Genomic DNA, 15,401 nt, shown 5'->3' with positions numbered 1-15,401 from the left:
TTGTAGACCTCAATATGATCACCCTCTCAGCCTTCTACACTCCAGAGAAAAAAATCCCAGTTTATCCAGCCTCTCCTTATAACTCAAACCATAAAGTACCAGTAGCATCCTAGTAACTTCTTTCTACGCTCTTTCTAATTTAATAATTTCCTGCCTATAATAGGGTGATGATGTGGGTATGCCGGCGTTGGACTGGCGTAAACACAGTAAAAAGTCTAACAACACCAGGTTTTAGTCCAACCGATTTATTTGATAATAGACTCACAAGCTTTTGGGGTTAGTCCCTTCGTCAGGTGAATGGAGAGTTCTGGCCTCAGACAGTTTAGAGATTACTGATTATATGCTCTGTCTGAGGCCAGAACTCTCCATTCACCTGACGAAGGGACTAACCCCGAAAGCTTGTGAGTCTATTATCAAATAAATCGGTTGGACTAAAACCTGGTGTTGTCAGACTTTTTACTATAATAGGGTGACCAGAACTGTACACAGTACTCCAAATGTGGCCTTACCAATGTCTTGTACAGCTTCAACAAGATGTCCCAACTCCTGTATTCAATGTTCTGACCAATGAAACCAAACGTGCTGAATGACTTCTTCACCACTCTGTCCACCTGTGAGTTCACTTTCAAGGAGCTATGATTATGTACCCCTAGATCTCTTTATTCTGTAACTCTCCCTTACACCCCACCATTAACTGAGTAAGTCCTGCCCTTGTTCAATCTATCAAACTCCATCTGCCATTCATCAGTCCACTGACCCAATTGATTAAGATCCCATTGCAATCAGAGATAACTTTCTTCACTATCCACTATGCCACCAATTTTGGTGTCATTTGCAAACTTACATGCCTCTTATATTCTCATCCAAATCATTAATATAAATGACAAATAACAACGGACCCAGCACTGATCCCTAAGGCACATCGCTGGTCACAAGGCTCCAATTTGAAAAACAACCCTCTACAACTACCCTCTGGCTTCTGTGAAGAAGCCAGTTTTGTTTCCATTTAGATATCTTACCCTGGATCCCGTGAGATTTAACCTTATGCAACAACCTACCATGCGGTAGCTTGTCAAAGGTCCTGCTAAAGTCCATGCAGACATTATCAACTGCACTGCCTTCATCTACCTTCTTGGTTACCCCTTTAAAAAATTCAATCAAATTTGTGAGACATGATTTTGCACTCACAAAGCTATACTCACTGTCTCTAATCAGTCTTTGCATCTCTAAATGCAATTTTGAGATCCTGTCTTTCAACAACTTACCCACCACAGATGTGAGGCTCACTGGCCTGTAGTTCCCAGGCTTTTCTCCGCAGCACTTCTTAAACAAAGGCACAACATTTGCCACCCTCCAATCTTCAGGCACCTCACTATCCCATTTGTCATCTAGTCACTGGATCCCCATTGGTGAACATACTATTGCATCCTCACTGCTTAGTATTCACTTGATTCTCAGTGGTCAGCATATCGCTAGATCCTCATTCATCGGTATAGCACCGGGTCCAAATTGATCAGCATCTCTCTAGAAACACTGGATCACTATTGGTCATGATGTGGAGATGCCAGTGTTGGACTGTGGTAAGCACAGTAAGAAGCCTCATAACACCAGGTTAAAGTCCACCAGGTTTATGTGGTAGCACAAGCCACAAGCTTTCAGAACACTGCTCCTTCATCAGGTGAGCTGGAGTTCTGTTCAAAAACAGGGCATACAAAGACACAAACTCAATTTACAAAATTATGGTTGGAATGCACGTCTTTACAGGTAATCAAGTCTTAAAGGTACAGACAGTGTGAGTGGAGAGAGAATTAACCACAGGTTAAAGAGATGTGTATTGTCTCCAGACAGGGCAGTTAGTGAGAATTTACAAGCCCAGGCAAGTCGTGGGGATTACAGATAGTGTGACGTGAACCCAAGATCCCAGTTGAGGCCGTCCTCATGTATGGGGAACTTGGCTATCAGTTTCTGTTTAGCAATTCTGCATTGTCGTATGTCACGAAGGCCACCTTGGAGAACACTTACCCGAAGATCAGAGGCTGAATGCCCTTGACTTCAGCAGTCACAGCTGCCTGGGCTTGCAAAATCTCATCTCGAGTGAGCTGTTCAAACTCTGATGGAGAGTTTGAAGAGAATGGCAGGCGATCTTTTGAGTACAAAGCTCTCCAGATTTTTATTCCCTGCCACATCACACCAAAACTCACAACTGGGCTCTTGCCAGTGGAACTGTTTGATAGAAGACTGAAGTCTCATCTGGATCTGCTTCAGTTCAAGAGCAAAAGTAAGCAGGAGACAAGAGAAGCAGAAGAACACAGAGAGGCGGTTCAAACCAGGTGATCAGGTTTACATTAGGAATGTTGGTCATACCCGGAAGTAATTTCCATGAATAATTTTAAACCAGAGTGGACCAATACTGCACCAGAGTAGACCAGAGTGGACGATAATGTGGTAAATTGGATCAGCAAATTTGGAGGTGTAGTGGACAGTGAGGAAGGTTTTCAAAGCTTGCAGAGGGACTTGGACCAACTAGAAAAATGGGCTGAAAAATGGCAAATGGAATTTAACGCAGACAAGTGTGAGGTATTGCACTTTGGAAGGACAAACCAAAGTAGAACATACAGGCTAAATGGTAGGACTGTGAAGAGTGCAGTTGAACAGAGGGATCTGGGAATACAGGTACAGAATTCCCTAAAAGTGACGTCACAGGTGGATAGGGTCAGAAAGAGTGCTTTTGGTACATTGACCTTTATAAATCGGAGTATCGAGTATAAAAATTGGAGTGTTATGGTACAGTTATGTAAGGCATTAGTGAGGCCGAATTTAGAGTATTGTGTACAGTTTTGGTCACCAAGTTACAGGAAGAATGTAAATAAGGTTGAAAGAGTGCAGAGAAGGTTCACAAGGATGTTGCCGGGACTTGAGAAGCTGACAGAGATTGAAAAGGTTAGGACTTTATTCCTGGAGCGTAGAAGAATGAGGGGAGATTTGATAGAGGCGTATAAGATTTTGATGGGTATAGATAGGGTGATTGCAAGCAGGCTTTTTCCACTGAGGCTAGGGGAGAAAAAAAACCAGAGGGCATGGGTTAAGGGTGAAAGGAAAAAAGCTGATAGGGAATATTGGGCGGGGGGGGCTTCTTCACGCAGAGAGTGGTGGGAGTGTGGAATGAGCTGCCGGATAAAGTGGTAAATGCGGGGTCACTTCTAACATTTAAGAAAAACTTGGACGGGTTCATGGATGAGAGGGGTGTGGAGGGATATGGTTCAAGTGCAGGTCAGTGGAACTAGGCAAAATATGGTTCAGCACAGACAAGAAGGACCAAAAGGTCTGTTTCTGAGCTGTAATTTTCTATGGTTCTAATAACTTGGGTCCTGAGACTGTGAAACAAAACAGTTGTCTGCAGACACCAAGACCATATTCGTGTACACTGTGACTCAGAGTTAGGAAAAGTTTCAGATAATGTGGCACAAAGTAATGCTGCAGTGGGGTTCACTACAAAGTAGTTCCTGTATTTCCAAGTTTGCCAGTTGACTCTGCTGGGAGAGTGGAAGTGGAACATTCATTTACAGATTCATAATCTACCTTTTCATCTATAATTCCAGATCAACCATTACAAGGTTCGCCTGTGGTTTGCATAAGTTGCAACAAAACCACAAAACTCTTCACAGATTCTCATATAGTTCAGACATTATTTTTGTTGTACTACGGCATCATGGTGGCACAGTGGTTAGCGCGGCTGCCTCACAACACCAGGGATCCAGGTTCAATTTTGGCCTTGGGTCACTGTTTGTCTGGAGTTTGCACATTCACCCTGCGTCAGCATGGGTTTCCTCTGCATGCTCCTGTTTTCTCCCACACTCCAAAGATGTGCAGATCAAGGGGATTGGCCATGCTAAATTGCTTCTTGCCAAGATAGGTTAAGGGGGCTAGCGAAGCAAATTCATGGGGTTATGCGGTAAGCCTGGGTAAGAGTCGGTGCAGAGGTGATGAGCCGAATAGCTTCCTTCTGCACTGTAGATAATCTGTCCAAATACGAGCATGAAATTCGAGAGGGGGGAGGGTGGCGGAGAGAAGCGTTAAAGGGTTCTCATAAGTCTTTCTCCTATGTAATTGCCTTACTGGCGTCTGTTGAGGATTCTGAGCATGTGCAGGTTAGGGAGGGCTTTTCAGTCTGCAAAAGAATGTTCTGCAAGCAAGGCCTGTTTTACTCATGCTCCTGTTTTCATAGTTATTGCTGCTCTACTAAGTTGCGATTAAACTTTGTTTTTTATATTAAAAAAAATCATTCTTTTAAAAAACATTTTGTACTACCTGACTTGGGGTCTCAGATTACCACAGGCCATCACGTCACTGGACCCCACTGGATCCCCATGTCTGTGGATCCCCATTGGCCATCATTTTGCTGGATCCTCTTTGGTCCCCACATCTGTGGATTCCAATTGGCCATCAATTCATCAGATCCCCATTGGTGCCCATGTCTGTGTATCTGGCTTTACATGTAACACTGTAGGTTCACTCAGTCCCACACAGGTCTGTTGCAGATATGAACATAGAACATAGAACATAGAACATTACAGCGCAGAACAGGCCCTTCGGCCCACGATGTTGCGCCGACCAGTTACAAAAACAATGACCCACTAGCCTATACCAATCCCTTTTCGTCCATAAACCTATCCAGAGATCTCTTAAACGCCCCCAAACTAGACGCATTTACAACTGCAGCAGGCAGGGCATTCCAATCCCTCACCACCCGCTGGGTAAAGAACCTACCCCTGACATCCGTCCTGTAGCTACCCCCCCTTAATTTAAAGCCATGCCCCCTCGTGCTAGCTTTCTCCATCCGAGGAAAAAGGCTATCCACCCTATCTAAACCTCTAATCATCTTATATGTTTCAATAAGATCCCCTCTTAGCCGCCTTCTTTCCAACGAAAACAACCCTAAATCCCTCAGTCTCTCCTCATAGGACCTCCCCACCATACCAGGCAACATCCTAGTAAACCTCCTCTGCACCCTCTCCAACGCCTCCACATCCTTCTTGTAATGCGGGGACCAGAACTGCACACAGTACTCCAAGTGCGGCCGCACTAGAGTAGTGTACAGTTGCAACATTACACTGCGACTCCTAAATTCAATCCCCCTACCAATAAACGCCAAGACACCGTACGCCTTCTTAACAACCTTATCTACTTGATTCCCAACTTTCAGGGATCTATGTACACACACACCTAGATCCCTCTGTTCATCCACACTATTCAAAGTCCTCCCGTTAGCCCTATACTCGACACATCTGTTGCTCCTACCAAAGTGAATTACCTCACACTTCTCCGCATTAAATTCCATCCGCCACCTCTCGGCCCAGCTCTGCAACCTATCTAAGTCTCCCTGCAGACTATGACACCCTTCCTCACAATCTACCACACCTCCAACTTTGGTGTCATCAGCAAATTTACTAATCCACCCAACTATACCCTCATCCAGATCATTAATAAAAATTACAAACAACAGTGGCCCCAAAACAGATCCCTGAGGCACACCACTCGTAACTGTACTCCATGATGAATATTTACCATCCACCACCACCCTCTGTCTCCTATCTGATAGCCAATTCCTGATCCAACTTCCTAGATTACCCACAATCCCATACATCTGCATTTTCTGCAGAAGCCTACCATGGTGAACCTTATCGAACGCCTTACTAAAATCCATGTATACCACGTCAACTGCCTTACCCCCATCCACCTCTTTGGTCACCTTCTCAAAAAACTCAATAAGGTTAGTAAGGCACGACCTACCCGCTACAAAACCATGCTGACTATTTCTAATCAATTCATTACACTCCAAATAACTATAAATCCTATCCCTAATAATTTTTTCTAAAACCTTGCCCACAACAGAAGTAAGACTCACCGGTCTATAATTCCCGGGGAAGTCTCTGTTCCCCTTCTTAAACAATGGGACAACATTCGCTATCCTCCAATCCTCCGGGACTACACCAGAGACCAATGACGACCTGAAGATCTGAGCCAGGGGCTCTGCAATCACCTCTCTAGCCTCCCAGAGAATCCTAGGGTAGATCCCATCCGGACCAGGGGACTTATCTATTTTCAGCCCCTCAAGAATTTCCAGCACATCCCCTTTATCAACCGTAATACTGTCTATTTTACACCCCTGCAACCCAATGTCCTCCTCAGCTATATTCATGTCCCCCTGCGTGAACACCGAAGAGAAATATTGGTTCAATACTTCTCCAATCTCCTCCGGTTCCACACACAACTTCCCCCTGCTGTCTGTAACTGGCCCTAATCTTGCCCTGACCAACCTTCTGTTCTTGACATACCTATAGAACGCCTTAGGATTCTCCTTAATCCTATCAGCCAAAGTCTTCTCATGTCCTCTTTTAGCCCTTCTCAACTCACTCTTCAACTCCCTCCTAGCCAATCTAAAGCTTTCTAGTGCACTATCTGAGCCCTCCAATCTCATCCGAACATAAGCCTCCTTTTTCTTTTTAACCATCGACTCAACTCTTTTAGTGCACCACGGTTCCCTAGATCTACCAAATCCACCATGCCTGACAGGGACATACCTATCAAGGACTCGCAGTAGCTGCTCCTTGAAAAAACTCCACATTTCAGACGTTCCCAGTCCCTGTAATCCCCTAATCCAATCCATGCTTCCTAATTCACTCCTGATAGCCTCATAATCGCCCTTACCCCAGCTAAAATTGCTGACCCGAGGTTCATGCCTATCTCTTCCCATCACTAAGGTGAACGTAACTGAATTGTGGTCACTATCACCAAAATGCACACCAACTTCCAAGTCTAGCACCTGGTCTGGCTCATTTCCCAGCACCAAATCCAATATAGCCTCACCTCTAGTTGGCCTGTCTACATACTGAGACAAAAAACCTTCCTGCACGCTTTGTACAAACACTGACCCCTCTAGCGAGCTAGAACTATAGCAACTCCAATCAATATTCGTAAAGTTAAAGTCCCCCATAACAATTACCCTATTACTTTCACTCCTAATTCAGATCACTCACACTGGAAACTCTGGCACTCACTGCAATTAATGGCTGCCTCGCCACCTGATGAGTTTGGATGTGAAGCCAGCATATGAATGATTGAATGTCTTAACAAATCAATTAGATTGGCAGTACTGCTGATGAGGTTATTGCTAACAGCTTAAACATAGCAGCCAAAGCCAAAGTGGATGTAGGCAATTTATTTAAGCAGCAGTTCAGAGTTGTCAGGATGCTCCAACTCTTATGGAGCATATCTTGTATAAATTTGGTGCAAGATACTGAGTGAGAAAGGAGGTGGACAGTGATGTGAATGAGGAGTATACAGAAGGGAACAGGAGCTGAAAAAACAGATGAGAGTCCTGATGGGCTGCATGGGGGCAAAAAAGAGTTAAAAAGCTGAGACTCTTTGTTACAGTGTGTCTGGTCTGATTGACATGAATGGGAATACTGATCTATGGACCCTGATTTGGAAGCAGGGGACAGGGAAGCAGAGTTAGCGTTCTGAATCTGTAGAAAGTATAGACTCAAAAATCCACTGGTTCATTCCAATGCACAGCCTAGCAAAGTCACCCCTCAGGGGGCAGGGAAGCCAATCGTTGTTAAGAAGAGCACAACATCTACCTGTCGCTTCTTCAGAATACCGAACCTTCGGATCAGACATTTCAATCGAATTCATAGTCGGCAGTGGAGGAGGAGAAACCTTTTCCTGTTTAAAAAAAAAGCAAACCGGAAAAACAAAGGGAAAAGGTTATTGAACAAAGACTGCATACAGAGGGAGAGGGAATAGATAGTCTATCAAAAATAGGAAACGGGAACACAGCGCCCGCGAAACAACGGGGTCAGGAACACAGCGCCTGCAAACGACAGGATCAGGAACACATTGCCCGCAAACAACAGGAATACACTGACTGTAAACAACAATCAGAAACACAGCGACTGCAAACAAACAATCAGAGCAGGCTAACTATAAACAACAGGGTCAGCAGCACACTGACTGTAAATTACAGAATCAGGAACATACTAACAGCAAACAACATGATCAGGAGCAAACTGACTGTAAAGAACAGAATAAAGAACACAATGCCTGTAAACAACAGCATCAGGAAGACACAACTGTAAAAACAGAATCAGAAACACGCTGACTGTAAACAACAGGATCAGGAACACATTGCTGTAAACAACAAGATCAGAAGCAGGCTGACTGTAAACAAAATCAGGAACACTGACTGTAAACCACAGGACCAGGACTAGACTGATTGTAAACAAGAGGATCAGGAACACACTGCTAACTGCAAAAACAGGATCAAGGCCACACTGACTGTAAACAACAGGATCAGAAACACACTGACTGTAAACAACGGGATCAGGAACACGTTGGCTGTAAACAACAAGCTCAGAAACACACTGACTGTAAAGAAGAGGATCAGGAACACAACAATTGTAAACAACAGCATCAGTAGCACATTGATCGTAAACAACAGGATCAGGAACACACTGACTGTAAACAACAGGATCAAGAACACACTGACTATGAAGAAGAGGATGAAGAACACAATGACTATAAACAATAGCATCAGCAACGCACTGACTATAAACAATGGAACCAGCAACACACCGACAGTAAAGAACAGGATCAGGAACACACTGACTGTAAACAATAGGAACACACCAACTGTAAACAACATAATCAGAAACACAGTGACTGCAAACAAACAATCAGGGGCAGACTGATTGTAAACAAAAGGATCAGGAGCAGACTGACTGTAAAGAACAGAATAAAGAACACACTGCCTCTAAACAACTGCATGAGGGACACACAACTGTAAAAACAGAATTAGAAACACACTGACTGTAAACAACAGGATTAGGAACACACTGCTGTAAACAAGATCAGAAACACACTAACTGTAAACAACAGGATCAGCAACACCTTGACAGGAAAGAACAGGATCAGGAACACACTGACTGTAAACAACAGGATCAGAAAGATACTGACTGTAAAAAAAAATCAAAAACACACTGTGAAAATGGGATCAGGAACACACTGACTGTAAACTACAGGAACACACCGACTGTAAAAAACAGGATCAGAAACACACTAGCTGTAAACAACAGGATCAGGAAAGCACTGACTGAAAACTACAGGATCAGCAACACACTGACTGTAAACAACAGGGTCAGGAGTACTATGACTGTAAAAAGCAGTATCAGAAACACATTGACTGTGAAGAACAAGGTCAGGAACACACCAACTGTAAACAACATAATCAGAAACACAGTGACTGCAAACAAACAAACAATCAGGATCAGGCTGACTAAACAATAGGATCAGCAGCATACTGACTGTAAAGAACAGAATCAGGAGTATACAAACAGCAAATAACAGGATCAGGAGCATACTGACTGTAAAGAACAGAATAAAGAACACACTGCCTGTAAACAACAGCATCAGGAACACACAACTGTAAAAACAGAATTAGAATCACACAGACTGTAAACAACAGGATCAGGAACACATTGCTGTAAATAACAGGATCAAAAGCATACTGACTATAAACAACAAAATCAGGAACACATTGCCTGTAAACAACAGGATCAGGACTAGACTGATTGTAAACAAGAGGATCAAGAATATACTAACTGTAAAAATGGGATCAAGGCCACACTGACTGTAAACAACAGAAACATACTGACTGCAAACAACAGGATCAGGAACACACTGATTGTAAACAGTAGGATCTGGAACACATTGACAGTAAAAATCAGCATCAGCAACACACTGACTATTAACAACTGAACCAGCAACACACTGACTGTAAAGAACATAATCAGAAACACAGTGACTGCAAACAAACAATCAGGAGCAGGATGACTGTAAACAACAGGATGAAGTCAGCATACTGGCTGTAAAGAACAGAATAAAGAACACACAGTCAGCATACTAACTGTAAAGAACAGAACAAAAAACACACTGCCTCTGAACAACAGCATCAGGGACACACAACTGTAAAAACAGAATTAGAAACATGCTTACTGTAAACAACAGGATCAGGAACACATTGCTGTAAACAACAGGATCAGAAACATACTGACTGTAAACAACAAAATCAGGAACACACTGTTAACAAAAGAATCAGCAACAAACAACAGGATCAGCAATAAACTAATTGTAAACAACAGGATCAACAACACCTTGACGGGAAAGAACAGGATCAGCAACACTACAGGGACAGCTACAGTTGTACAGAACGTTGGTTAGACCGCATTTGGCGTACTGTGTCCAGTTCTGGTCACCTTACTACCGGAAGGACGTGGAGACCCTGGAGAGAGTGCAGAGGAGGTTTACCAGGATGCTGCCTGGTATGGAAGGACTGGGTTATGAGGAAAGATTGGGTAAACTGGGGCTCTTTTCCTTAGAAAGACGGAGATTAAGGGGGGGGATCTGATAGAGGTGTATAAAATAATGAAGGGTATAGATAGAGCAAACAGTGGCAGGCTTTTTCCTAGATTGGAGACAAATATCACGAGGGGTCACGAGCTAAGGGTGAGGGGGGAGAAGTATAATTTGGATACTAGAGGGAGGTTTTTCACACTGAGGGTCATGGGGGTATGGAATGCACTGCCAAGTAAGGTGGTGGAGGCAGGCACGCTGGACTTGTTTAAGGTTTACTTAGATAGACATGAGCAAAACAGGGATGGAGGATTATAGGAGACGGTTTTAAAAAGGGTCAGAGCCTCGGGACGTTACTGGAAATCTAATGCTACATGTGTTGATGTGTTGTCTCTTTTACTCCGCAGGTGTGTCGGTCCACCTTGTCGTCTAACGAGGGGCATGCACACGGTGGGTCGTGCGTGGGCTGCTCTTGGATGTTGAGAGTGGCCTAGTACTTCGCATCATTTGTATATGCATAAAATTGGACCAGCAGATGGGCACCACAACAGCTCAGTGACTATCACTGCCAGCTGTGCAGATACATGGATTTGGGCTGGTGTCTGTGGGAGTTTGCGCATTCTCCCTGTGGTTGCATGGGTTTCCTCCAGGTGCTCCAGTTTCCTCCCACACACTAAAGATGTACTCTTAGGCTGACTGGTGTAACAAATTGTCCCTAAACTATTCTCCCCTGAATCTGGTTTCCAATGGGGGTACCATAAGCATAGACACGGGTCAAGGTAGGTGTAGGAAAATGCTTTGTTAAGATGGCGGCGCGGGCTCGCTGGGCCAAAGGGCCTGTTTCCCGTGCTGGGTTGTTCTTTGTTCTTTGTTAACACACTGTTGACAACAGGATCAGGAACACATTGCTGTAAATAACAGGATCAAAAGCATACTGACTATAAACAACAAAATCAGGAACACATTGACTGTAAACAACAGGATCAGGACTAGACTGATTGTAAACAAGAGGATCAAGAATATACTAACTGTAAAAATGGGATTAAGGCCACACTGACTGTAAACAACAAAAACACACTGACTGTAAACAACAGGATCAGAAATACACTGACTGCAAACAACAGCATCAGAAATACACTGACTGTAGACAACAGCATCAGCAACAAATTGATTATAAACAACTGGATCAGGAACACACTGATTGCAAACAACAGGATCAGGAATATACTGATTGTAAACAGCAGGATCTGGAACACATTGACTGTAAACAACAGGATCAGGAACACGCTATTGTAAAGAACAGGGTGAGGAACACACTGACAGTAAACAATAGGAACACACCGACTGTAAAGAACATAATCAGAAACACAATGACTGCAAACAAACAATCAGGGGCAGGCTGACTGTAAACAGGATCAGGAACATACTGACTGTAAAGGACAGAATAAAGAACACACTGCCTGTAAACAACAGCATCAGAAACACACAACTGTAAAAACAGAATTAGAAACACACTGACTGTAAACAACAGGATTAGGAACACATTGCTGTAAACAACAGGATTAGGAACACATTGCTGTAAACAACAGGATCAGAAACATAATGACTGTAAACAAAAAAACCAGGAACACACTATTAACAAAAGAATCAGCAACAAACTGACTACAAACAATAGGATCAGGAACATACTAACTGTAAACAACAGGATCAACAACACCTTGACAGGAAAGAACAGGATCAGCAACACACTGACTGTTGACAACAGGATCAGGAGCATATCGATTGCCAACAACAGAATCAGAAACACACTGCCTACAAACAACAGGATCAGGAGCACACTGACTGTAAACAACAGAATCAGGAAGACACTGACTGTAAACAACAGGATCAGGAACACATGGTTATAAACAACAGAATCAGGAAAACACTAATTGTAAACAACAGAATCAGGAATGCGCTGACTGTAAACTACAGGATCAACAGCACACTGACTATAAACAACTTGATCAGGAATACAATGACTGTAAAAAACAGAATCAGAAACACACTGACTGTAAACAACAAGGTCAAACACACTGACTGTAAACAACAGGGTAAGAAGTTAAAGTCCAACCAGTTTATTTGATAGTAAACCAACAAGCTTTCGGAAATGCTGTTCCTTTGCACTGTCTGCAAACAACATAATCAGAGACACAGTGACTGCAAACAATCAGGAGCAGGCTGACTGTAAACAACAGGATCAGCAGCACACCGACTATAAAGAACAGAATCAGGAACATACTAACAACAAACAACATGATCAGGAGCATACTGACTGTAAAGAATAGAATAAAGAACAGACTGCCTGACAACAACAGCATCAGGGACACACAACTGTAAAAACAGAATTAGAAACACACTGACTAAACAACAGGATCAGGAACACATTGCTGTAAACAACAGGATCATAAGCATACTGACTGTAAACAACTAAATCAGGAACACTGACTGTAAACAACAGGATCAGGAAGACACTAACTTAAACTAGAGAGTCAGGTTGTAAAAAAAAACAGGATCTGGAACACGCTGACTGTAGACAACAGGATCAGGAACATGATGACTGTAAACAACAGGATCAGGAGCACACCGACTGTAAACAACAGGATCAGCAACACATTGACAGGAAAGAACAGCATCAGGAACACACTGTTAACAACAGTATCAGGAACATATTGATTGCAAACAACAGAATCAGAAACACACCGATTGTAAACAACAGGATCAGGAGCACATGACTGTGAACAACAGAATCAGAAACACAGTGACTGCAAACAAACAATCAGGAACAGGCTGACTCTAAATAACAGGATCAGCAGCACACTGACTGTAAAGAACAGAATGAGGAACATACTAACAACAAACAACAGGATCAGGAGCATACTGACTGTAAAGAACAGAATAAAGAACACACTGCCTTTAAACAACAGCATCAGGGACACAAAACTATAAAAACAGAACTAGAAACATGCTGACTGTAAACAATAGGATCGGGAACACATTGCTGTAAACAACAGGATCAGAAGCATACTGACTGTAAACAACAAAATCAGGAACATACTGACTATAAACAACAAAATCAGGAACACACTGACTATAAACAACAAAATCAGGAACACACTGACTATAAACAACAGGATCAGGACTAGACTGATTGTCAACAAGAGGATCAGGAACACACTAACTGTAAAAAGGGGATCAGGGACATACTGACTGTAAACAATGGAAACACACTGACTTAAACAATTTGATCAGTAACACACTGACTGTAAATAATTTGATCGGGAACACACTGTTAACAAAAGAATCAGCAACAAACTGACTGCAAACAACAGGATCAGCAACACACTGACTGTAAACAACAGCATCAACAACACACTGACTGTAAACAATGGAGTCAGAAACACACTGACAGTAAAGAACAGGATCAGGAACACACCAACTGTAAACAGCAGGAACACACCGACTGTAAACAACAGGAACACACCGACTGTAAACAAGATCAGCAGCACACTGACTGTAAAGAACAGGATCAGGAACGTACTAACAGCAAACAAGAAGATCAGGAGCATACTGACTGTAAAGAAAAGAATAAAGAACACCGCCTGTAAACAACAATGTAAGAAGTCTCACAACACCAGGTTAAAATCCAACAGGCTTATTTGGTAGCAAAAGACACTAGCTTTTGGAGTGCTGCTCCTTCGTCACATAAATGGGAGTTCTGTTCACAAACAGGGCTCCCCCTTAACTGATGAAGAAGCAGCGCTCCGAAAGCTAGTGGCTTTTGCTACCAAATAAACTTGTTGGACTTTAATCTAGTGTTGTGAAACTTCTTACTGTATTTATCCCAGTCCAATGCCGGCATCTTCATATCATGTAAACAACAGCATCAGGAACACACTGACTGTTAACAACAGGATCAGGAACATACTTGATTGTAAACAACAGGATCAGGAATACCCTGACAATAAAAAACAGAATCAGAAACACACTAACAGTGAAACAAGGGATCAGAAACGCACTGCCTGTAAACAACAGGATCAGGAGAACATTGATTGTAAACAACAGAATGAGGAATGCACTGACTGCAAACTACAGGATCAGCAACACACTGACTATAAACAACAGGGTCAGGAAAACACTGATTGTAAACAACAAGATCAGAACCACATTGACAGTAAAGAACAGGATCACGAACACACTGACTGCAAACAACAGGATCAGCAACACACTGATTTTAAACAACAGAATCAGGAATGCATTGACTGTAAATCACACGACGAGGAACACACTGACTGTAAACAATAGGATCAGGAACACATTGAATGTAAACAAAGGGACCAGCAACAAGCTGACTGCAAACAACAGGAACACACTGACTGTAAACAATAAGATCAGAAACACATTGAAGTAAAGAACAGGATCAAGAACACACTGACTGTGAACAACAGGATCAGGAAAACACGGACAGTAAACAACAAGATCAGAAACACACAATGTGCACAACAGAATCAGCAACACACTGACTGTAAACAACAGAATCAGGAGCGCACTGGCTGTAAACAACAGTCACGGAATACAGTGACTTTAAAAAAAAGAATCAGAACCACATTGACCGTGGAAAATGGGATCAGGAACATACTGACTGTAAACAACAGGAACACTGACTGTAAACAATAGGATTAGAAACACACTGGTTGTAAACAACAGGATACAGAGAACACTGTAAACAACAGAATCAGGAATGCATGAATAAACAACAAAATAGAAATACAATGACTGTAAACAATAGAATCAGGAACACACTGGCTGTAAACAACAGGGTTAGGAACACACTGACTGTAAACAACAGCACCAGCAACACACTGACTACAAACAACAGGATCACGAACACACTGACTCGAAACAACTACATCAGTAACACCACGACTGTAAACAACAGGAACACACTGACT

General features: G+C 42.8%; 1 protein-coding gene across 6 annotated transcripts in view; it reads right to left on the bottom strand.

Moving 5' to 3' along the window:
- mical3a (microtubule associated monooxygenase, calponin and LIM domain containing 3a) overlaps window positions 1–15,401 on the bottom strand; it is a 422,657-nt gene that overhangs the window by 147,103 nt on the left and 260,153 nt on the right. For all 6 annotated transcript variants that reach the window (XM_080190575.1, XM_080190577.1, XM_080190576.1 and 3 more), the window contains one exon: window positions 7,641–7,725. In XM_080190575.1, the coding sequence (XP_080046701.1) occupies window positions 7,641–7,725 (85 nt within the window). The remainder of the gene's footprint in view (window positions 1–7,640; window positions 7,726–15,401) is intronic.

Source organism: Carcharhinus amblyrhynchos, chromosome 6, assembly GCF_965287045.1.
Source record: "Carcharhinus amblyrhynchos chromosome 6, sCarAmb.v2.hapA, whole genome shotgun sequence".
NCBI lineage: Eukaryota > Metazoa > Chordata > Chondrichthyes > Carcharhiniformes > Carcharhinidae > Carcharhinus > Carcharhinus amblyrhynchos.
Note: the sequence above shows the minus strand (reverse complement) of the source record. Positions and strands in the feature narration are given on the sequence as shown.